The sequence below is a fragment of the Cyprinus carpio genome, chromosome A22, assembly GCF_018340385.1.
Source record: "Cyprinus carpio isolate SPL01 chromosome A22, ASM1834038v1, whole genome shotgun sequence".
Taxonomy (NCBI): domain Eukaryota; kingdom Metazoa; phylum Chordata; class Actinopteri; order Cypriniformes; family Cyprinidae; genus Cyprinus; species Cyprinus carpio.
Window position 1 is genome coordinate 5,151,394 of NC_056593.1, and position 25,065 is coordinate 5,176,458.

The 25,065-nt window shown below is 36.3% G+C and overlaps 3 protein-coding genes across 3 annotated transcripts in view; all 3 read right to left on the reverse strand.

Annotated features, from left to right (window-relative positions):
• stab1 (stabilin 1) overlaps positions 1-4,646 on the reverse strand; it is a 33,244-nt gene extending 28,598 nt beyond the window's left edge. The window contains 8 exon segments of the mRNA XM_042711719.1: positions 4-194; positions 749-859; positions 967-1,062; positions 1,150-1,219; positions 1,700-1,776; positions 2,009-2,124; positions 2,206-2,336; positions 4,293-4,646. Of these exon segments, the coding sequence (XP_042567653.1) occupies positions 4-194; positions 749-859; positions 967-1,062; positions 1,150-1,219; positions 1,700-1,776; positions 2,009-2,124; positions 2,206-2,336; positions 4,293-4,346 (846 nt within the window). The 5' untranslated portion in view covers positions 4,347-4,646.
• A 3,278-nt stretch (positions 4,647-7,924) lies between these two features.
• Positions 7,925-19,097, reverse strand: LOC109082771 (nischarin-like). Its single transcript, XM_042711720.1, has 14 exons — positions 18,923-19,097; positions 18,742-18,810; positions 18,461-18,646; positions 18,242-18,370; positions 17,958-18,071; positions 16,207-16,321; positions 14,847-14,965; positions 14,710-14,762; positions 13,063-14,376; positions 11,508-11,694; positions 10,295-10,445; positions 9,950-10,078; positions 9,365-9,526; positions 7,925-9,249 (listed from the first exon to the last, which is right to left on the reverse strand). Exons 1-14 carry the CDS (start codon positions 18,977-18,979, stop codon positions 8,621-8,623), a joined length of 3,414 nt encoding a protein of 1,137 aa, XP_042567654.1. The 5' UTR covers positions 18,980-19,097; the 3' UTR covers positions 7,925-8,620.
• A 13-nt stretch (positions 19,098-19,110) lies between these two features.
• LOC122134957 (nischarin-like) lies at positions 19,111-24,087 on the reverse strand. Its single transcript, XM_042712294.1, has 8 exons — positions 23,776-24,087; positions 23,432-23,515; positions 23,152-23,334; positions 21,847-21,895; positions 19,651-19,814; positions 19,362-19,457; positions 19,223-19,285; positions 19,111-19,119 (listed from the first exon to the last, which is right to left on the reverse strand). Exons 1-8 carry the CDS (start codon positions 23,854-23,856, stop codon positions 19,111-19,113), a joined length of 729 nt encoding a protein of 242 aa, XP_042568228.1. The 5' UTR covers positions 23,857-24,087.
• Positions 24,088-25,065: the final 978 nt, after the last annotated feature.

Consider the following 25,065-nt stretch of genomic DNA (forward strand, 5'->3'; position numbering starts at 1 on the left):
CACCTTTCCTGGGCTTGTGAATTCACAGGCAGCGGACTCTACAGGACAGCCTCCGTTATTAGTGTCGCAGGGGTTGATGGGAATGCAGTGTTCGCCGTCTCCTCTGAATCCCTCTTCACACACACATTGAAACTTTCCACCGCTTAATAAACATTTAGCGTTTGTGTCACAAATCGCTGGTGAACACCAGGAACCTGGAACAGGACAGAAAGACATGATGGATAGGAACTAGCCTCTAAAATGGTTGAGAAACTTAAAGCCAAGCCTTTGTTTTAAGTTTTGAGGTTTTGGTTTATATGGCTTTTCATAATGTGTTGTTTCAAACTAGTGGAAAGAAAACATCTTTTGAGTGTTTATTCTATTGCACTTTATCTATCTGCATCAACATTACATTTACAGGTTGTTTTATCTACTTTATCGTTTTATTGATTTTACAGAATGGTTTGTTAATATATCGTTCGCTTGGTTTTATTGAGCACTTTGTTCCTGAAATCATGGTGAATATGCTTTTCTGGCTGTTGACTTTATTTTCTAACTCTAATATGTCAATAAAATTTAATTCAAATCTATTTTGAACTTGGCTTTATCCAATGTTCTTTATGCAAATATTTAATTAGAGACTGCTTTGCATATTTAAACAAACCCTGTTCACTTGGGATGTCTTGCATTAAAACTAATGGAAAATTATCCTAAATTTGCACGTAATGCATTACGTAATGCTAAACACGTAGCTAAACATCGGAAATACCTGTACACGCATTTCCGATCTTCTTGTATCCAGGCAGACATTCGCACACAGCATTTGTGTAGTCTCCCTTACAGTATGAATGGGCTGGGCAGTTTGAACAAGATGAAGAAACTGCACGGGAAACGAAAGGTGTAACAAAATTAGCATAATTATATTTACTGAAAGTAACTGGATATTTAATGCACCATGGGTAAGTACAGACACAGTTCCTAAATTACCTTTATCACACTTTGGTCCTGAAAATGGCGGCTGACAGTAACATTCACCATCTCCATTCGGTCCTGAGTTACACTTTCCATTCACACAGCTGCACTCTACAGCAGATTAACAATTAGACAATTTTATCTCCAAAAATGGTTATTAATATCTAATGCTATCAGAAATCACCACAAATAACAGACCTGAGCGGCAGTGGTCTCCATAGGCATTCTCATTCAAACAATACTGGCACGCAAAACCTGTATATCCCTCCTGAAAAAATGTTGATTATTATTAATATTACTACTATCATTATGATTATTTTTATTACATAATGTCATTAAACATAGCTTATTTTAATAAATAAATAAATAAGCATTAATTTCATTGAAAAAGTGTTGAATTAACGTAAAACTGAAGTAAAAGAAAAGATTATTTATTAAGATTATTAAAATAAATAAATACTTATTTTCATATTCATTCATTTATGGAATTATGTAGAAGTAAAAAAAAACACAATTTCAAAAAGTAACTCTGATGTAGGCTACTAATAATAATGTTATAATGTATTTATTTTATATTATATTACTTAAAACTTTAATAAATATCGATCTATCTCAACAAAAAAGTTTGAATTGACATAGAAATTTAAGGAGGAGAACAACTCATATTTTTGAAAAAAAAAAAAAAAAAATTGAAAAGTACATTTTAAAGTTTACTTTAAGTAAAAGAATGTAACTCATATGCACTTACATTACAAACACAGGTGCCATTTTCAGATTCACATGTACCATAACCGTTACAAATCTTTCCAGACCAGCTAGGGCAAGCTAAAAAAAAACATACAAGACTTTAATAGATCATTTCTAACCTAAAGCAACATAAATATCACCATACTTGACTGATACATATGATCTGAAAAAGTGTTAGGACATTTACATGCTATAGATATTAATTTATATTAAACACTTTATTCATTTATCATAATAAGTTATACTTCATAAAATAAAATAAAAAGAGCAATGACATTTTCAAAACACTTTTTATGCCAGTGTAACTCACGCAAGCACAGGGAGCCCCAGAAGCCCGGACAGCAGCGCTGGACTGTCGTAACGCCCTGACAGCTGTGAGAGCACCCTGACAGCTCCACTTGACGACTGCCGATTTCCACAACGTATCTGAAGCAGGAGTCGGGACAGAACACTTTAGACACAAACTTTGTGAGCGCACAGAAAGGAAGAGCCTGGACAGTCACATACTTGCAGATATCGGGGTTCTGGCTGATCTTCCTGAACCCTCGCGGGCAGAAGACGGCGGCGGAAGCGGCGCAGGATGTGCAGGGAGTCTTGTGAAGGACATTAACGGGCGCATCGCAGCGATTAGAAACGGCCTGGGAACGACAATAAACAAAAGATGACTATAGAAACAAACATTTCATATCGCTACTGTGGATAAGTAACGTAATCCATTTATAAAAATCAAAAACGTAAGGGATTTAAGCGAAAAACTATTTTTTTTAGTAACGTAATTTTTATATCGCTACTGTGGATAAGTAAAGTTATTTTTTCAACGCAAGAGGTAAGTAACATTTTTATATTGACGGGTTCAAATGGTTATACCATAGTATTTGTTGTTTGTAATACGTCAAAAACTTGCAAACCATGCTAACCCACATGAAAAAAAAAATACTATAGTAATTTATAGTAAATACTATAGTGTTTTTGAACAATACTATAGTACTTGAATTAATTTGTTGTGGTAAACTAGTTTTCTACAACTATACGGAATCTTCTTACTACAGTACACTACAGTTTACTGTAGTAAAAACGAAAGTATACCACTGTGTTTATTACAGTTTATCAGTTCACTATAGGGTAAGTTCTCTTACTACAGTACACTACAGTTTAAAAATATAATTATTATGTTTTTTTTTAATCCCCGAGGCATCGTGGGTTTATATGTGTTTATTACTTTCTTCTTATCCAGTCGGAGTTATATTAAAAACTGTCTTTGATCTTTCAAGCTCTATAATGGCAGTCAGCGGGTGATGCATTGCTTCAGTCCAAAAGAAGTAAAAAAAAAAAGCGCCCTTCCATTAAAAAAAAAAAAAAAAAAACCTGCTTCCGTGTACAACAGTGAGCGCAAGCTACATTAAAGTGATTATAACGTTTTGAATATGGATATTTTCTTACAAAAACGCATTGATTCGCTACAGGAGAACTTTGTTCACCCCACGGAGCCGTGGAGACACTTTTTTTTAATGGATGGGTGCTTTTTATTTAAAGGGGTCATATGATGCTGCTAAAAAGAACATTATTTTGTGTATTTGGTGTAATGAAATGTGTTTATGCGGTTTATTTTATTTACATACTGTACATTATTGTTTCTCCTCTATGCCCCGCCTTCTGAAACACGTCGGGCCGGAGCGACGAGACATAAACATAAAACCCATAAACATTATTTTTAGTCGTGCCCTCTTTTGGAACGCCAAACAAAGTAGTTTTGCTTTCTCAACGAAACAGCGTCTTTAGTCTTTGCAACTTTACAGATCTTATTTATGCACCAAGAACTTGTAACACTCCAAAGAGAAAAGAAAAATTGAAATCGCATCATATGAACCCTTTAACTTCTTTTGGACTGATGCATGCAACACCCACTGAGTGGCATTAAACAGCTTGAAAGATCAAAGACAATTTAATATAACTTCGACTGGATTGAATTTATACACACCTAGGATGACTTGAGGGTGAGTAATTTATGGGCTATTTTTCATTTTTGGGTGAACTAACCCTTTAAATAAATACCATGGTATTACCACGGTGCATGTCCAAAAATCTTTTAACAAATTATTTAAATACTGACTTAAAGACGTAATAAACAACCTCTTTTCATGCAACTTTCCTAAATGTATCTATCATAGTAAATAACTATAATATAAATCAAAGTACCTTATTATAATCTGATATCAGCAATGTACCATGGTACAACCACTATTTCCTAGGAATTTACACATTATTATACAATGGCATAACCATAGTGTAAAAAAGTATTATAAATTAAAATTATACCACCTTTATAAAAGTGTAATGGGTCAGTACAGTGATCAATCACAAAAAAATACCAAAAAGTAGACATGGTACCATGGCAGTATCGATTTGTTTTGGACACTATAGTAGCAATTGTAATGGCAATACCATTTTAGTTTTTTAGTTCATATTCACACAGTATGATATTTACATGGTTTTTCAATAAATACCATGGTATTACCACGGTACGTGTCCAAAAATCAACAAACAAATCATTTAAAAGGTTAACTAAAGATGCAAGCAGCCACTTTTCAACTTACCTGAATGTGTGAACTCCACAGTACCATGAGTCCCAAAATTAGAAGATTAGACATGTCTGCTTCCCAAAAGCCCAAAAAAAAAAATCCAAAAAAGTCGTCAGATAAACATGAACAGAACTGCCTCTCCTGAGACCGGACACTATCTCCAGTCACTGGACACAACAGACTGTCTCAGTCTCATACATCTCCAGAAAAACCTCTTCAGACCTTCTCATTCATCTGCTTTCAAGGATTTGCATGTTGAGCAGCTTGACGCGGAGCGAGAGAAGTTTGATGTGACCACACAGCGGCTTCAAGCAAGAGAAAGAGTGAGAAACACATCTTTTCCTGACAGAAAAATCACCGGATTTCCTGCACTGCGTCGCCTCTGTTGATAGCTTGGGAAGTCCATGTTTGTCAGCTGACAAGATTGCAGGTCTCAGCAGAATTTGAAAACAGTACACTGAGCATTATCAGATTTTTTATTTTTTTATTTCACAGGGTCACATAAAAAGTAAGTGCCAGCAGTGCGAGGGTTAGAGTTGAGGTCGACTTGTTATTAAAAGTGATAAACTTGTGAAAAAGGTATTTAAACTGTGACATCCACACATTTAGTAGTACTTTTATCTAAAATATTTTATCAGTTGGCGTTTTCTATGGGAATCCTACTTGTGTTCTTGGAGTTGTTAGTGAAGTACTTTACTATTTGACCTACTGGGATGATAAAATTGGTTTTAAACAATTATAAACTTTTATATCTTTTTTTTTTACTTGAAAAAGCTGTTCTTTTTATAATTCTATTTCTGTGCACTTGTTGAAAACACCATGAATGTAATTTGAATGGCTAAATTCGGTTAGATTACAGTAGATTGAAACTGGAAAGCAGAAATTCAATGTAGTTAAAGAACAGTGGCGTTCATCCTGCAGCACTGCTGTGTCATCAGTTTGAGACTTTGAGAGTTCCTGCTATTGTCTGTCTGGTGAATAGTGATACTGTTGACAGAGACTTTAAAAAAATGTTTGCTTTGAAAAGAAAACAAAATTATGAGGGCATCAGGTTTAAAATGGTCATTATTTTTATATTGCTTTTTGTTATCACAATTTAGTGATCAACTGCGATTTGTGCCACATAGTAATTTGGGATGTTTGCTAAATATTAACATTGGCATGAAACTCATTTCATATAAATTTTTCATGACATAAAATGGTTAAGCTTTTTAACTTTTCTAAATGATTTTACTTTTTTTTTGTATGGCAGATAATAAAAAAACAAACAAACAAACAAAAAAAATCTGTGAAAGAATGACTCAAGCCATATCTAGAGACCAGAATATTACAGAGACTTGAGATTGGGCTCTTTTTGGTATGCAACCACCCAGAACACCCTAGCAAATACATAATAATGCACTAAGAACAGTCATAGCAATTGCAATTGGTAGAAATGCACTAAAGCTACTGAGAACACATTTGCAACCACATAGCAATGCCCTGACAACCACCTACAGTGCCTTAGCAACTACTAAGCAATGCGTTAAAAACCACAGAGAAAACCTTGCGAGTTGCGACCCCTTAGCAAGGCATGAAAAACCACTCAGAATACCTTAGCAAATGCATAGCACCCATATGGCTGTATAGCAATGCACTAAAAATGACTCAGAACACCCTGGAAACCACATAGCAACGCCCTGAAAATCACCTATAATACTTTAGCAATTCCTTAGCAATGCACTAAAATGACAGAAAATGTTTGCAACTGTATAGCAATGCATGAAAACCGTTCAGAACACTTAGCGATCACATTGCAACACATTAACAGCTCAGAACATCTTATCAACTACTTAGCAGTGGATGAAAAAACAAACAGCAACCGCATAGCAACACCATAGTAACCACATGGCAAAGAACTAAAAACACTCAGAATACCCTGGCAACCGCCTCCAGTGTGTTATCAACTGCATAGCAATGCACAGAACACCATAGTAACCATGCCCTGGCATGCATCCACAGCACCCCAAGGAGCATGTTAAAAGCAACTTAACAACCTCATAAAAACCATGTAAAAACCCCTAGCAACTGCACAGCCATACACATTAAATCACTCGTAACGCTCCAGTAGATGCTTGAACATTGCCAAAGCAACCATGCACAACACCCTAACAGCAACATTAGCAATGCATGAATTAATATTATAATATATAATAATACTACTAACCACAATGTACTAAAAACACTTAGAACGCCCTGGAAACCACATAGCAACACCATTGCAACTACCTACAATTATTTTCCAGTGACACAGCGAAGCACAGAACAACTTGGCATCCATAAAGCAACCACATAACAACTACATAAACCCTCCATTGTGCTCATGTCTTGCATCATTTGCAGTGTTTTTAAACATAAAGTGGACCAATCAGAAGACCCCGGAGGCGGGGCAAGCGTTATGAGATTTTGTTTACAGCAGCAAGTTGGCATGGCAAATGTTTTAATTGATTGCAACATGGTGAAGGAGGCATTCAGCACTTTTTTTAAAACCATTCTTGAGTGCTGCGTTTTTAGACTCAGATACGCATTCAATGTGAACAGCCCCTTAGAACATCGCCACATTGTAACACAATAAGAAACAACTCAGAACATCCTAGCAACCACATAGCTATATCCTGGCAACTTCTACCAACATCTTAGCAACCACATAAGTGATTACATTTACCTTAGTAACATACATAGAAAAAATTTGAAATATGCATAAAGATGTCAAATTTCGTAACGTTTTTGATTCATTCTTAGCTCATTACTATGGAAGCCCATCTCCGCCACTGAATAAAAAAAAGGTAATTGCGACTTACTTGTTTTCTATTTTTTAATCAGTGGCGGAGATGGGCTTCCACACATTACAGATGGGTTATTCTGTCAAACTCATTCAGCTCCACACAAACAAATATAACATGCAGAAAACTGTACAATGTTGCAAGGCTAATGCAGAATGCTTCAAAGAAAATGGGCAATCTTTTGTAACTGAAAATTACAAAATTCTGAAAAACAGAAACAAAGCATACAGTGAATCCAGCAGGACCTTCACCCAGGCCACATTTTGCCTACCAAGAAATAACAGGAAGTGAAGGGGTCAGACTAACAATACCAGCACTGGACACAGTAATTCAGCAGCACAGAGCAAATGTTTCCTGCCCTTTTTCACTTGTGTTCAACATGCCGTTTTAAATTACAGGGCTGAAAAACCTTTGTCAGTTTCTCCGAAGGACTGTTTTTTTTTGCGTGACCCTATGTGCATTTTCGTAAGTGACTGCTAGTGGTCAATCAGACCATGAATGTTTCTGCAACAGGCCCCGTGCACACTGGGTTTCAAAGCAGGATCTAATATTGCTGACTCTCAGTCTTGGAGGGAACAACATGGGCTGGAGATTGAAGAAGAGGGTTTTTTTTGGTTTGCTCAACCAGGCCTTTGGTTGGTCACGCAACACACTTTAGTTTTTGTCTGTCCAAATCTTTCTGTTATTCACACAGCTAGCATTAAAGATGTTCATTTATCTACAGGCACATTTATCCAGCATTTTGAATTATTTGCATTGTGTGTGTGTGTATGTAAAATTTTTGTTCTTGACAGGACACCCATAAACAAATATTAAGAGCCTGAATACATACCTCTTTCCAGATTTTATTTTGTTAGACCAGACTTTCTGTTCTGTTTTTTTTTTTACTGCGCAATGTTCTGTTTTAACATCTTCTTCCAATTTATGGATAAAACAAAATTTTTGGACATTAAAATGAAGAGAAAAAAAAACATGATAAAAAAAGAATTAAAATTTACTCACATTTATTAAAATTCAAAGTGCATAATCAGGCTAAATAATCTCATGAAGTTAAAAGCGCTCTGTAAACATGTGCTTGGTGGTCTACTGTTTGAATATCTGTACAAATATGTACAAATAAATCCACAGGTTTATCTCGGGAATACTTTCTAAAATTGAAATAACACGTTAAAACTGCATTTAGATAAAAAAAACAATACTATATATCTTTTTCCATTCATTGAAAGCCATCTGAAAATCATTTTGCCACAGAACAACAAATTGACTTAAAATAACACTGAACTGCACAGAACAGATGTTTCACATTTCATGATGCATGGCTGATTGTACAAAGCAGCAGATAAATATTTCTGAAAAGCAGCAAAAAAAAGCAAAGTTTGAAGCCTGAGACGAAAAATATATACTCGTGTGGACTCTACAACATAGCTTCCCAGGATGCATTGTGTCAAAACTGTGAAAAAAGTTCATAAAAACATACTGTGTAGGTGAATACTGCAAACTTTCCATTGTTTTTTTAGTACTTTAGCCTGTTAGCTCAACTGGCAACTCTCGGCTACACAATGTCTCCCACTGACGAGCCAAGAGCGATATTAGCCTCTCTCTGCTGTCCGCTCCTGGTACGAAAATACACCATTGCACTTCACCCTCGGCTCCTCCAAACATCTGCGTCCTGTCGCCCTTCCCGTCCCCATCTGCAAAATGGTCCATGGTGAGGTGACACAAAAGATCCGGCCTGGGAACGTCATCGAACACTAGCGTGAGGGCTTGTGGGTAAGTCTGGTATCCCATTAGCACGCGGTCCAGGTCGCGTATCCGCCTGGCGTCCGTGAGGCGGTACTTGTCTCTTTGTGGTGGCTCTTTTGCGAACTCGGGTAGCGGGTAGCTGATGTGGTCTTCATCCAGGAGGAAGACACCCGTGCTGGTGAGTATAAGAGTCTTGGGTTGAAGAACGGTCTGGTTCTGGGTGGTTTGGCCCGGAACGATGTGGACCTGGAATACCAGTACGTACAAAAGGATGTTGAAGGAGTGAGATGGCACTTGAGGAGTCTTCCTCTCCGCCACGATGAAGGTGAGGTCCCCGATCTCTTCCTCGCTTGGATATATAAACTTCACCTTGCTGGAATGGACCAGTTCGTAATTCACCATTTTACCTGATTCATGAGGACATACAAATATTCTAACATCAAAAAGTGTTTGCTAAACATCCAGTTGAAGGGTTTAGGTATGGATGAGCAAAATATCGAATATTCACATTAGTATTCAAACCTGTGCTTTTCTTTCCAAACTGTGAGTAGAAATCCAGCTCAGAAGGTTCAGGAGAGGGAACTTTCTCCAGCAAGGACAAAACCATCATCAGCTGCTGCAGGAACCGGTGTGTGCCGTAACTGTCACGGGTCAGACAGGAAATGATGTGATCAGCCGATGGCCCTGTGAAGACAGAGATTAAACTATTAAACTTAATGTTTTCAGTCGCAGCTTCATTGTGGCGTCAATGCGAAACTAGGGAACCGATTCAGAGTAGAAAGCATTAAAACTGGAAACTGTTGCTTGCTAAACTTTTTGGTGCCAATTTTTAGACACTTACATTTTGGGTTTTGTAAAACCAAACATGCACAAAATGGTCTGGTGTGGATAAATACCGAAAATGCAAGCTTCTCGCATTTTCTCCAGACAGAAGCAGCAATATCAAATACTACTTAGATCCTCAGCAGAGCTGAATTAATAAAGCATACGCTTATATGTATTGGTACTCCTTTTGATTAAGTCTAATTAATACGTCATCCAGTCAAGTACCTCTGATTCATTTCGGATGGAAAATTTGAGTAGTGATTGTGAGCAAAACAAACTCACCCATGACTCTGAAGTACTGATCAAACAAGCCCACATTGACGCTCTGCAGGTCCTTCAGTTTGAAGGTAAAACAAAAGGAAATGAGGAAATCTTTGTCCTTGTGCTCAGACAGGTGCCAGGTCCACATCACTGCAAGATGAATCAATTTAATGAGTCGATTTTAATGTTCTAGACTGATGACTAGAACAGAATACAGAGTATAATAGTGTATGTCAATAAACAAGACTGAATAGACCTGAACACATCAGAAGAACAGAATATCAAATGAACAACAGAACCTGACATGTCTGAAGATGAGATTACAATAGAATCGTCATTGCAAATGTAAAGTAAGGTTTTGCTCACTTGATTGGTTGGTAAGTGAGGACGCCTTGTCGTCCAGGATGAAGTAGATGGCTTTGGTGGACAGCAGGACACAGGCAGTCATCTCCACATCAGGAGATCTGTAGAAGAGTACTGACGTCCACAGGATGTGTTTCAGCTCCTCATTCTCCATCTGCATGCCAACGGTGAGATAAACACCCTAAGTTTTCTTTCTCTTCTTTGCATAATACTGCAGTTTTAGCCGTGTTTGCTTAGACAAGGATTTCAATTGCTCAAATGTAGGGCCATGGGCTTGTTTCTTGTCTGCAATTTGTGCTATAAGATACCTTTATCCATGCTATTTATCTTTTTATTTTTAAGAATATAGTATTTGTCCAAGAAAACAGCTACATAAATACTCTATATAAGTGTAGGGAATGAATGATTCTAGTGAGGCTCACTAATCATGTCACAAACTTCAAATGTTAGGGCGTGTTTGTTTACAGTTTAAATTCAGTCTGGTATATCCTGTAAAAACAAGACACTGATTGCATAGGAATGAGTGGAAAAGGTTCAGATAGTCATCTTGTGAAAACAAGGCAGCTGGCCAAATGTAATAATGTCAATGTAAACAAACAAATGCACAAGGGGTTGACCGGAAGGACAAATCTTTTTTCTACTATTAAAGTCATTGGGGACCAGCAACTGTTTGGTTACCCACGTTCTTCAAAATAACCTCTTTCATGTTCAGCACAAGAATAAATAAAAATTAATACATGTTTGATACAACATGACTGAGGAAATAATGACAGAATTTAAATTTTTGGGTAAACTGACTCTTTAATGACAAGCGGCATAATGTTTAGTACGGTCCCTTTAAGAGCTGCACGCATCTGTTTTTCTCTCAACTGTTTACTTTCACTTTAGACATTAACTGTGTTTATATGTTTTTGACAGTATTAGCGTTAGCAGAGGATAACTAAGATAACTAAGTAATAAGGTGCTGCTTGTCCAGCCTTTTAGTGCGTGGAAATAACGTACTTTTGTGATTGCAAATAAGTCTCGTGACAGTATCTCTACTGAATCAACACTGAAGTAAACGGAGATAAAACAACACAAGTATCCATAACAGTATCGTTTGTCCTGAAGCTTATTGGTATTCCGGTATCGACCCAATTACGTAATGGTCCAAAAAAATACCGGTTCTTGGTACCCATCCCTAGATATGAATATGCAAAATGCGCAAATGACTTGCCTCTGCAATATTGTTGTGGAAGAAGTGAACAAGCTGGTCTCCCTTGAGAGACGAGATGAGGAGTAATGAGGAGGAGAGCGAGAGATGCGAGGGACATTGGTTGTCCTCCATCAGCTGCTGAATGAGGGATTTGGCTGGATACAGCAGAGACAGGGTCAGATGGGGCCTTGGCACTTCCTGAGGGACGCTGTGGAAAAAAAAAAAAAAGCAGTGCAGTATATCTACTGTCAAAACAGCTAAGAACAACCATCAAGGTTTTGCTAATTAACAAATGCTTCCTTAGGAAAAATTAGCAGTCATTTAGCAGATGCATGTTATCTCTTCTGCAGCATTTGGTATCCAGTTAAAATGGTTTATAACTTTGTCTGTAAAGTTAGGATTAGGGACAAGGTAAGAGTCAAGGCTTTTTAGTCCATTTGTGTTGGGATTTCTCTTCTAGTCCAATAAGGTTAGGGATAAGGTTAGAGTCAAGTCTTATTCTTACTTTTTTCTTGTCCAATTAACTTCTGGACTGGTTAGGAGTTATCAACACAATTCTTTGCAAAATCTTAATTGGCTTTTTGATCTGGGATTTCTTGTCTATTCTGATGAACTTCTTGTAATTTAAACAATATAAATACGCCAATTCCCAACCCCAACTGACGGACATTGATACTGTTATTGCCAGTGAATGCTAGCTGCATGTAGTCCAGAATATGGTGTCTTGTTAAAGGAACACTCCACTTTTTTTGAAAATAGGCTAATTTTCCAACTTCCCTAGAGTTAGACAGTTGAGTTTTACTGTTTTCGAATCCATTCAGCCGATCTCCGGGTTTGGCGGTAGCACTTTTAGCTTAGCTTAGCATAGATCATTGAATCTGATTAGACCGTTAGCATCTTGCTCAAAAATGACAAAAGATTTTCTATATTTTTCCTATTTAAAACTTGACTCCTTTGTAGTTACATCGTGTACTAAGACTGACGGAAAATGAAAAGTTGTGATTTTCTAGGCCGATATGGCTAGGAACTATACTCTCATTCCGTCGTAATAATCAAGGAACTTTGCTGCCGTACCATGGGTGCAGTAGGCGTGATGATATTATGCAGCACCTGAAAATAGGCTTATTGGAAGTAACCTAGCTAGGACTAATTTCAGGCGCTGATAATTCGCAACTTTTAATTTTCCGTCGGTCTTAGTACACGATATAACTACAGAAGAGTCAAGTTTTAAATAGGAATAATATAGAAACTCTTTTGTCATTTTTGAGCGAGATGCTAACGGTCTAATCAGATTCAATGATCTATGCTAAGCTAAGCTAAAAGTACTACCACCAGACCCAAAGATCAGCTGAATGGATTCGAAAATGGTAAAACTCAACAGTTTAACTCTAAGGGAGTTGGAAAATAAGCCTATTTTCAAAAAAAGTGGAGTGTTCCTTTAAAAATGCACAAATGGTGAAAGCCATGAACCTAAAACCTTTCAGTTACATTCCAGCCTAAAGCTTCGGACTGGAGCTAAAACGGCATTTAAGCTAACATATATTTGAAAATACTAGTAATGAATGCACTCTATTACCTGCTGGTAGGTATTCTTTCCGTGGGTGTAGCAGAAGCGGGACAACTGTGCACTTTCAAGTGTCCTTTCTTAGTGCGCTGAAGGGCTATTGTCTTAATTTCCCTTAGATTGGACCGAAGCTGTGTGAACTCTCTCAGGAACATGAACTTGTCTTGTGGAAGGGCAAAAACAACAGTCAGGCACTCATGACCCACCATCAGTTCTAGAACAGGCTCATCGTAGAAAAGGCGGGAGTTTGAGACAGTCCTACACGAACAGCCCTGCTTTGGGTCAAGAAGCGTGAATGAGAGTGGGATACGGGTTACTTTGGAGCAGCTCCGCATCATACTTGCTTCCGAAGGGTCCCGGGACGCCAGAGCAACAAAATCTACCTTGAGAATGCAGAGGTGCCGAGAGGTCAGGAAAAGGATCATGGGATTGGAGGTTTGGTCCTGATCGCTTTCAAACAGGCTGATTTGGGATAAAACATCTGAAGGTAGTGAGTTTTTTGGAAACTGTGGGTTGTCTGCGACGTTTGTGTCAGAGGTAGATGAGTCTAGATTAAGGAAATGGATCAAGTGTCCACTTTTAACACTGCCCTCACTTTCCTCAAAGACCCAAGAGTTCAGAAACTGTTGGATAAACAGTTGAGTGTTAGGGGAGTTCAATACTTGTTCATTAGTTTGGTTCACATGTGGAACAATGCAAGAGTGCATCTCCTTTAGACTTTGGGCATCTGAGAAAAAGAACCAACGCTTATTGTTTGACTTCACCTTCAAGGAGACACAAACCTCTGGAATATCAAATTGAAAGGTCTCAACGTTGGTGTACGGCACAACCAACTCTATCTCAAGGGCCTCCGTTAGTTCCTCCAAGTTACTCACTGGTTCTTCTGACCTTGTGTGGAAAACCACAAGTGAGCAGTCCGTTGCCACCAAACAAGATGGCCGCTGACTCAAACCTTCTCCAACACTGATGCAGAGAGACCAAACCACCAGTTTTACATTACCAATTGCGGATTCCTTCTTCACATCATCTGTTATCTTTTCCTTAATAGTAGATGAGGAGGAACAACCCATGATCTCATTAGTATCATCTAGTGTCATCTCAAAGTAGCCATCTCCAGATTGAGGGCTGCCCTGGTCTGTTTCTTCAAGAGACGGGGTTTTGCAGAGTTTCGGGGTTGATTCTTTTTTATTAGACAGGCTGATTTGAGCAGAAAGCTGGTTGGTAAACTCCTGGTTGGTGGTTGTGTAAGACAGTAAGAAAGGAGGCAAAAAGAGATTCGAAAGACTTGCAGTCCAAGGTTTCCACTCTTCTTCACAGCAACAGGGGCTAAGGAGAAATTAAACGATTTTGCTTTAGCTTTACAATCTTGAATGTACAGTACAACCAAAACTGCTCATCCTTTTAGCATTTCAACATCAGTAACAACCTGTGCTTACTCCTCATGTACTGGAAGATGCGTCAATGGATTTTAAGTAACTGAACATTTTCAATCAAAAGTAACAAGGACAGATATGTACTCTACGCAAGGGCATAAAACACAGAACAGTTCGGTCAACTCATTGCAATCACTCGATCCTACGGTATGTATCATCAAGCATTTATGGGATACAAGTATGTTTCAGCGTAAGAGAAACAAAACACAGGATTATAAGAACTAACCTGCTCTCGAAGGTGACCTCCGAAGACAAATTGGAATCAGTTTGAGTTTCCACCTGCAAAAAAGAACTAGTGGTGTGTTCTTGTTTTTGCTGAAACTACTATACTAATTCATTAATTGTGCTATAATACAAACCAACCTGCAGAATGACATCACAGGCTGAGCTGTACAGATCATAGCATCTCTGGGTAAGTGTAGAATCCACAGGAGTTAATATCTCTTTGGTAATAAAAGCTTTTTCTTTACAAGTAGTTATTTCTGAAAGGGAGGTATATGGAAAGCAAAAAGTCATTCTTTAGTCACTGATGTTCTGTTCACACAGTACTATTCGATGTAGTGATGATCTGATTTGTTTGTTCAGTCAATGTATGGTGTGTCAATGCTGGTTGATATAGTAACAATGCAAATGTCAGGATGATGTCAACACATGACGACTGACAGCACTGTCCACTGCTTGAAAAAATAAATCAATAATAAAATAAAATAGAGTCAGATACCAAATACCAATAAAATAAACTATAAAAGTTGATTACACAAACTCTAAAAAAAATAAAAAGAATTCATATAACGAGTGTGTTCTGTTTTATGTGCAAATTAAATGGAATGCATAGAAGATTCCGAAATGATTAATGATTAATAATAGATTAATAGTATAATATTCCATTAATATTTGAGAAAACATTGTTTGAATCACATTTTATAGGAGTGCGTAACGCTGAATATTTAGATGCTGTTTGCAAAAATGGAAAGTCTATCAAAGCACCCGAGGCTGTTGCTTAGTAACTAACACTCAAGAGACAAATATGGAGATCAAATGCTTTATAAATCAGGCCCAGTCGCTATTAGAGCAACACATGCAAACTAACCACCACAAAATTCAACGTTTAAGCTGGTTTAAAAATGGATGGAAAAAAAAAAAATGGATGCCCGGTATACTCATTCAAAGCACAGATATGAGAAAAATCAGTTAGTTATGCTGATAAAACGTGATTTATTTCATCTGCAGTGCAGAAACAGATGCACCAAATCTCTGAGATGCAATTATGACCAGCAGAGTTGCAATAAGTCAGTAGGAGTAACTGAACAAGATTTAGAGATCACTGTTGCAAGGAAAACAGCCAAAAGTCTTTCTATAAAGAATAACAGTTCAATAGTTTCAGATATCATAAGAAAAGTATTCAATAGTGCCTGATTATTCATTAACAATCATTACGTGATGAAGAAAAAAACATGATGTCAAGCATGCTAATTATGTCATTCCATCAGAGGGATTTATTTTCACGCTTTAAAGGTGAAGTGTGTAATTTTTGACATTAAAACTCTAACACCTCTCCCATCTTAAAATGCAGACACAATGAGTTTGGGGTGAGACTATTTGTTTATCCAACCAGTGACAGATGGGAGTGTTTGAGAAACCTGTTTGAAATAACACACTTCACTTTTAATTCTCCATTTGGGTTCCCCCCCTCGTCCCAGCAGCGCGATACATACATGATTACCTTGACTGGAGCAGGTGCAACGAGACAGAGAGGGGGAGGAAGAGGAGGGTGGCGCGACGAGAGAGGACGAAGAGGACTGTGGCCTGCCTGCGGCCTGCCCCGGGACGTCACTCACCTGACAACGATAACATCAGGCTCCTCTTTAGCGAAAGACACAGTGTGACTAATTCAAGAACCCTAGAGGTCAATGTAAAGGGTGCGAGGAATCGTAAACACCTTAATGTTCATTTAAAGTTTTACAACATGTCCAAACCAGAACGACGAGCCATAAATTGACGTGTCAATCAGAGTTTCTCCACCCACACTGAAATCTCATTGGTCCAAATCCTGCTCCATAAAAGCATCAAATATCTACTGATTGCCTGTGGATTTTACGCAAAATTTCACTTACTTGATGCTCAAAACGTCATGCCTGGTTAGGACACGATGTTACTATGAAAGATTCAGTACACACACAAACACAAAGGCCATAAATAATGTGTTCTTGTTATTACCGTAACTACAATTTTTCTCTAATTTCATAAAAGCTTATATTTGCAACCATTTTACATGTCCTTTTATTCTAGATGATTCTGCCTGATATGCTTTCTTAATTCTTAAATTAAATTTAAAGAAAACCATTTTAATAATATTTTAATTGTTTAAAACAATATTTAAAGGGATACTCCACCCCAAAATGAAAATTTAGTCATTAATCACTTACCCCCATGTCGTTACAAACCCTTAAAAGCTTTGTTCGTCTTAGGAACACAATTTAAGGTATTTTGGATGAAAACCGGGAGGCTTGTGACGGTCCCATAGACTGGCAAGTAAAATACACTGTCAAGGTCCAGAAAAGTATGAAAAGCATCGTCAGAATAGTCCTTCTGCCATCAGTGATTCAACCGTAACGTTATGAAGCAACCAAATTATCTTAAATTGTGTTCCGAAGACGAACAAAGCTTTTATGGGTTTGTAACGACATGGGGGTAAAATTACAAAATTTTCATTTTTGGGGTGGAGTATCCCTTTAAATCATTAAATAAATAAAATTCATTTGACTCAAAACTGAATGGCTCTATTGATGTACTTATTAAGTAATTGTGACAATTCAGAGTCTTGAGCACACCGTAATGTTTAAGATTTACTATAATATTACAATATCCAGTTTTTAAGTTAATGCATAATCACATTTATTTAACAGAGCAGGTCTGCAGATGTGTGGAGTGCAGATGATATCCAGTCACTATCAGAGTCTGGCCAGCAGGAGGCGCCACAACTCGTGTCTTTCACTCCACTGGAAAATTTGTCTTATGTAATAGATGCTGCCTTGCCAGTGCATCAACGTGAGCATATAAAGCCAGACAATGAATCATCTTTTTGTTGATTTCTCATGTCTGGATATCAAGGTTTAGGCCAATTCACACCTAAAAGATTGTCACAATTAATTCAAAGGAAGCCAGCACAATCACAAAATACCATTAATCTGCCAGATAAAACAGTTTGAATTAGGACCTATTACATAACTTTTCATTCAGAAGGGCTTTTACGTAAATTTCTTTCCATTGTCAACTGACTCTATGTAATTTTTATTTCTTCGTCTTTTAAAGATTTCCTACAAAACAGAAGCAAAATAAACTAATAATAATAAATGTTAATAGCAATAATAAGTGATAATAAATATTAATAGCAATTATAAATAATAATTGTGTCGTTATTATTATTAAGATTATTGTTTTAATAATATTTATTTTAAGTTAATTTCAAAATACCTTTTTCTCATGGTTTGCCATTCGGTCTTTGGCCTCTTTTGCTTTCTGAATGGCTTTCAGCACCTCCACAGTGTCGAGCTCTTTTTCTGTGGTGGTTGTACCATTCAAACACACCTGCATGACAAACATACTGTTATATATATATCAATGGAAAACAAGTTCAGAAAAATGTCCTAACAAATTCATCATAAATAAATGTAAATTATTTGTTATTTTTTCCTTACTGCAAACTCCAGCAAAACGGTGCAGTAAACAGACCAAATCCTCAATGAAAAGCTCCATACCTCGGAGGCCCGGTCGCAGAACTGGGCCAAAACTTTAGTCCTGTAATCTGGGATGATGCACATGGGGTTATCAGCCAGAGACAGTTTCTCCAGACAGGGAAGAGTGCTGATGTGTTTGATTTCATCCAGCTACAAAAAAAAAAAAAAAACAGAATACTTATCTTGAGCAACTGATGGTGTCAAGAAAATAATGTCTAAGCAAATACTGTAATAAACTACCTGTGCTAATCTGTTGCTGCTTAAATCCAAGTTAACCAATGAGTAAAGTTTACAGAGGCCGGAAAGCGTCTCCAACTGATTCCCAGACAGATTCAAAGTCTTGATATTCCCCAGTTTAGTGTGAACGCCCTCCAGGACCGTGAGTTTGTTGAAGGACAGATCCAGATGAACCAGGTTGTACAAATGCTGCAGTTAAAAAAAAAAGAAGAAAATCATTTTACATGTCAAACCTACCTTGCACTTTAAAAATAAAATGATGAAACTATCCAGAGACAACACACTTGGAGGTTTTCCACTAGAGACAATTCATTATAGCTGAGATCAAGGAATTCGACTTCAGGGATCAGTTTCTGCGATAAAAAAAAAAAAGATCAGGAAAAGCTCAACTTTTAAAGCTCAATAAAAAGATAAATGACTACTGATGTTTATTTCATATAATGTACAACAGAAACCATAACTCACCACTGAGTCATCAATGCAGCGTATGAAGTTTCGGCTCATGTCCAAAGTAGTGAGCATCTTCCATCTGGGAATGATCGCCGTCACGGGACAGTCCGTATCAACACCTTCAGGTTCCCACTGCGCAAATTCAGACGCCTCGGGAACTAAGATTTCCTATTGAAGACGGAGCATACATTATCATTTAACTTTCAGCGCCACTGAAAAACACCATTTTTATTTCTTGAGAGAAGTTGATGAATTTTTTTTAGTATTTCTTGACATAAGTTCCTTGATTTTTTTGGAGTAGAGGAAACATCATACCTTCGTGATGGTGGGCTTTAGGTGTGTGAGACCTTCGATTTGTCCGGCATCACAATCACTGATCTGAGAATGAAGGGTAAGTGTTAGAAACGTCATCCACCTCAGACCCTCACAAAACATAAAGTGTGAGTATCCTCACCTCGATCTGAAGCAGCGATTTAAAGATGGACAGGTCAAACGGGAGGCTCTGCTCCTCGATGTTACTCGTCCCCACAGCTGCTTTCATTCCAGGGATCTGAGTGTGAAGATTTAATGTCAACAGCAGATAAAACAGGAGAGTCGCTATACTGTATTTTCAATAGAAAATCTAAAGATTTTGAGATACCAACAGTGAACTAATATGATACATTTATAGTTTATATACTGTATATTTAAACTGATACTGGCACTAGTATTTCATGACGTTTAGTAAAGTGACAAACTCAAACCTTGAGGTACTTGAGGCGGCAGGTGAAGTCCAGGATGTGTCCCAGGTCAGCTGTGGCATCTCCGTTGGCACAGGTTGGTTTGGCGAGTTTCAGCTGCTGCGTGACGGCGTACAACTGGAGCGGCCTGAGGAGAAACACCTCGCCTGCGGCCAACCACTGCTCACCTAGAAGAAAAGACACAACTACTACACTTCTGAGATCTTAAAAGAGGCCGTCAAAAATAAGCAAGAGATTTTCACAAAAAATAAATACTTTAATTCAGCGTGGATGTATTAAATTGATCAAAAGTCAAAGTAAAAACATATTTCTTTTGAACTTCCTATTCATTAAAGATCCTTGTTAATAAATGCATCGATGCATATTAAAAATAATAAGCTTGTTGAATAAAAAAAAAAAAATAGAAGTTGATAAAAAAAAATGTTTCTTGAGCAGCAAATCAGTATATTAGAATGATTTCTGAAGGATCATGTGACACTGAAGACTGGAGTGATGAAGTTGAGTAATGAAGTCTGCATCACATGAATAGATTAAATTTTAAAGTATATTTCAACAAAAAAACTGTTAATTGAAATTGTAATAATGTTTCACAATTACTGTTTTTACTGTATGTTTGTTAAATAAATACAGCCTTGATTGACAGAAGAGACTTCTTTAAAAAAATCTTACTGACTTACTGTTTGAACTAGTTTAATGTAAAATGCTCACATTATAAACTATGCAAATCAGCAAGTAAAAAAAAAAAAAAAAAAATAAAAAAAAAAAACTTAAATATATATATATAAAAAAAAAAAAACTTAATATATATATATATATATATATATATATATATATATATATAATTCAAAATTTCAACATAGTTTTGTAGAAAAATGCAAAACTATATATATAATTATATATATATATAATATATATATATATATATATATATATATTATGTATATATATATATACATACAGACTTCAAAAGTTTGGAAACATTACTATTTTTAATGTTTTTGAAAGAAGTCTCTTCTGCTCATCAAGCCTGGATTTATTTGATCAAAAATACAGAAAAAACAGTAATATTGTGAAATATTATTACAACTTAAAATAATAGTTCTCTATTTGAATATACTTTAAAAAAATAATAATATTTATTCCTGTGATGCAAAGCTGAATTTTCAGCATCATTACTCCAGCCTTCATGTCACATGTAACATCCAGTCTATCACATGATCATTTAGAAATCATTCTAATAGATTTATTATGAGTGTTGGAAAACAGTTTTTGCTGTCTAATATATTTGATGAATAAAAAGGTTAAAAAGAACTGCATTTATTCAAAATAAATAAAAAATTCTAATAATATATTCTAATAATATATTTTCGTTACTATCACTTTTTATCAATTTAACACATCCTTGCTGAATAAAAGTATTTGATGTTTTATTTAAAAAAAGAAAGAAAAAAAAATGACTGACCCCAAATTACTGACCAGTAGTGTATATTGTTATTACAAAATATTAATATTTTAAAAACATAGCTTCTTTTTTTTTTTTTATTCATCAAAGTATCCTAAAAAAGTATCACATGTTCTGAAAAAATATTAAGCAGCAGAACTGTTTACTTTGATAATATCATCATATTAGAATGATTTCTAAAGGATATGTGATAATGATCCTAAAAAAATCAGCTTTGCATCACAGAAATAAATGATAATTTAAAGTATAATATTAAAAACAATTATTTTAAATTGTAATAATATTTTCACATATATTATGTTTTTTCTGTATTTTTTGATCAAATAAATGCAGGCTTGATGAGCAGAAGAAACTTCTTTCAAAAACATTAAAATATAATGTTTCCAACTATTTGGTCTGTTTTTGGTCTAATACTATATATATATATATATATATATATATATATATATAATCTATTTATATTATTTGTATCATCATCATATTAATTGTTATCATTGGTCCAATATGAACAACACAATTTTAAAGGTACCAGATTGCAGTTATCCATCTTTTCTATGTTACATTAAAATATCTGATGTCTGATTTCACTTTAAGCATGCAAATGTCTAATTTGGAGCTTTATTATAATAGGACAGATTTATAATATAGCCCTTTACATTGTTTATCAGCCAATACATTTAATGCTGTACATTTCAAGCATACATGCATTATAACTCTATGAATGAATAACAACACACCCTTATTAAAGAGCTCTTCAGCCAGGGCCGCAGCAATTCCATTGATTTCCTGAAAACAATAAAGTTCAAGTCAAAGATGGAATCTGTCACAACACACATTACAGCCGAAACAGCAATGTCACTGGAATGAGTTTAATGGTCTGCATGTGCTTCTTCAAATCATTTCCTGAAACACTGTACCAGGGGAATGCAGAAATGAGTACTGAATTCCTCATGACATCCTGTTTAAAGGAACAGTTCACCACAAAAAGAACATTTGCAGAAAATATATCCACCCTCAGGTCATCCAAGATGTTAATGAGTTTATTTCCGCATCAGAACAGATTTGGAGGATTTAGCAATAGCATTGCATCACTTGCTCAGCAATGGATGCTCTGCAGTGAATGGGTGCCGTCAGAATGAGAGTCCAAACAGCTGATAAGAACATCATAATAATCCACAACAACTGTTTTGGCTTGCAAACGGTGCTTGATGTGTGTATATTGCTCTCCTGATTCAGACTTTTTCACTGAAGAATGCAATATTTCGGATCGAACACTCGCATTTTGGCCAGAAGCAATGGTTAGAAGTATGGATTTGTTTCTTACAAACATGAAGTTTTTCACTTCACAAGACATGACCTGATGGACTGGAGCGGTGTGGATTACTGTGATGTTTTAAATCAGCTGTTTGGTGTTCTGACGGCACCCATTCACTGCAGAGGACCCACTGGTGAGCAAGTGATGTAAAGCTACATTTCTCCAGATCTGTTCCAAGGAAGGACAAGCTCATCAACATCTTGACACTTTCTGCAAATCTTCATATTTTGTTGAACTACTCCTTTAATGATTTGCGTGTGCTTCTTCAACTCACTTCCTGAAAAAGATCTCGTCCAGAAATGACTCTGATTTCCGCATGATATCCTGTTTTTCTTTCTACACATTGTGAGAAAATCAGTTCTGATGCATGCTGATGTGCACAAATCCAACAAAAAAATGCCAATCATGGACAAACGCACAAACATGAACTCAATTTTGGCATTAAATGCTGTTCATGTACTAAATCAGGATATTTATCTCTATTCCAGAGAGAACATCACTTACGACCAGATAACAGGCCTTGCTGTTCCCAGAACCATTAATACGGCTGAGATGAGAGAATGCAGTGCAACATGATTCATCTTCACAAGATGAAGGCAACAGAGCAAGAGTTGCATGCAGTTGCTTTGGATGGATTACACAAACTCCGGTTAACATTTAACCAGCACATGACAGATAAAAAGCAATCTTCTGCTTCTTATCAAGCACAAAGCACATAAAAACTTACATAAAAGTGAAAGAGTAAGAAGTTAGACAGGACTTTGGGGGTCGACGCAGGGAATCTGCTCAGGAGCGTTTGGAGATAAACCTCCAGCTCCTTCTGTCGCTTCTCAACGAGACTTTTGGAATTTTTGCCGATGATCTTCTTGGGCGGCAGCAGATGCTTATCGATCTTCTTCTCCACAGTGAGCTGAAGTCAACAACATTTGACCAGTTTTATCAGTCGCTCACTATGAACTATGAACAGAATGTCAATATCTGAGGTCATTGATGATAACATAACTCACTTTTTCGTGCAAATCGTGAAAATCGCTGTATCGATGCTTGACAGTCCAACTGTGATATCCAACATTCACCTCTATGACGTAAACCTGAAAAAAAAAAAAAAAAAAAAAATATATATATTATATATATATATATTATAAATTATTATTAAACATCCGCTCGTATGCAAGAATCGTGCTTTATTAAAACGTCTACTTTAACTTAAAGATTACACAACTCATCTAAATATGCTTTTAACCACCAAAACTAACACTATAAATCACTTTCATGTGTTTATTAAAAAAATGCTATCATAAACGTGAATATGCGCTGGATCACCGACCCAAACGAACCACATCAAACTGACCGTGTAATTCTCCACCAGCTCGGATCCGACGATACGGACGCGTTTCTCCGCGCTCTGCTCCGGTAGATGCGGCGCGTCCATCTTCACTTCAACGCGAGTTTTAGCGCGTCGCTATGAAAAATGCAAGTCTAGCTGTCATATCGCGCCTCCATCTTTGTTGTGGTTTTGACGGGCGCGAAGCCCCTCCTTCTCGTATTTCTCACGCGCCGCGGCGCTCACACACAAAGAGAGCTTTACCGCCCCCTACAGTATGAGAACGTTACTACTCAAACTCTGTTTACTTGGGTTTTATATCGCCAGCAGAACTTCAGTTATAGATATCAATACTATCACTCCATTGATATAAATTAGGGTGAATTCAGTGAGATTATCCTATTTATTTTATGAAGTGATGTTTCACGTAATTGTCTAATCTTTTAATATATATAATGAAAAATACATGCAACGAATTAATTTGTGTTGGAAATCAGAGTAAAGCTATACTTTAATAGAATTTTGATACTAAACACATTTTATTAAATGTTTTTACATCTACAAATACATATGTATCTAAAACACAGGTTTATGTGACAGTCTTTCTATCACAAACATGCTAAACTCATGCAATTTCTCTATGAACCTCTAGGGGTTTCAGAAGCAAGGAATTGTAACCAATTCTACATTCAAAATAAATAAAATCTAAATAAATAATCACAAATTGTGACAACTGTAACAGTTGTGTAGATTAGATTATAATTGATCAGTTTGAATGATATGTAGCCTATGCATATAAATTAATTCAAACATTATTGGTCAAGTATTATTATAAATATTCTTACAAAATAATATTAATAATGATAATAATTTAGCAACCATGACTTATTATTTCACATAAGATGTATTTATATAATTATTATATAATTTATATTCCAGAAATTAAGTACTTGTAATTAGATTACATTACACTTTAAAATACTCGGAATCAGACTACAGTTACTTTTTATTAATTACATGATTACATGCTATTCACACAGTAGCAATAAAATTACTCATATTTTATACATTCTCCATATTCCTCTTTTTCATCTTTTAAATGTTCCTTTCTAACATAGCATACCACTTATATACATTCAGAAGGTGTTCCAGTTTTGTGGACATTCACCCAAAGAGCAGTCACTAGTCAGGTGGTTACACAGCATGTGTTAACCATATATAACTGTGTTTGCAAGGCTTTTGTCTTTAAAACACATTAAAATGGACAAATTTACATTATTTGTTATTTACATGTAATACAGGCATTTACAAACTTTC

Bases quoted from the DNA above. Each gene is read 5' to 3' on its own strand.
- LOC109082771 (XM_042711720.1), bottom strand. From the start codon at position 18,979: ATGCTCACTACTTTGGACATGAGCCGAAACTTCATACGCTGCATTGAT. The intron at 18,647-18,741 runs GTGTGTTGTCTC...TTTTAACTGCAG, and splicing joins CTCTAGTGGAAAACCTCCAA to CATTTGTACAACCTGGTTCA. The intron at 14,966-16,206 runs GTAATCATGTAT...CCTCCCTTTCAG, and splicing joins TTGCACCTGCTCCAGTCAAG to AAATAACTACTTGTAAAGAA.
- LOC122134957 (XM_042712294.1), bottom strand. From the start codon at position 23,856: ATGGACGCGCCGCATCTACCGGAGCAGAGCGCGGAGAAACGCGTCCGT. The intron at 23,335-23,431 runs GTGAGTTATGTT...TGTTGACTTCAG, and splicing joins TTCACGATTTGCACGAAAAA to CTCACTGTGGAGAAGAAGAT. The intron at 19,458-19,650 runs GTTTGAGTTTGT...CTTCACACTCAG, and splicing joins GCCGCCTCAAGTACCTCAAG to ATCCCTGGAATGAAAGCAGC.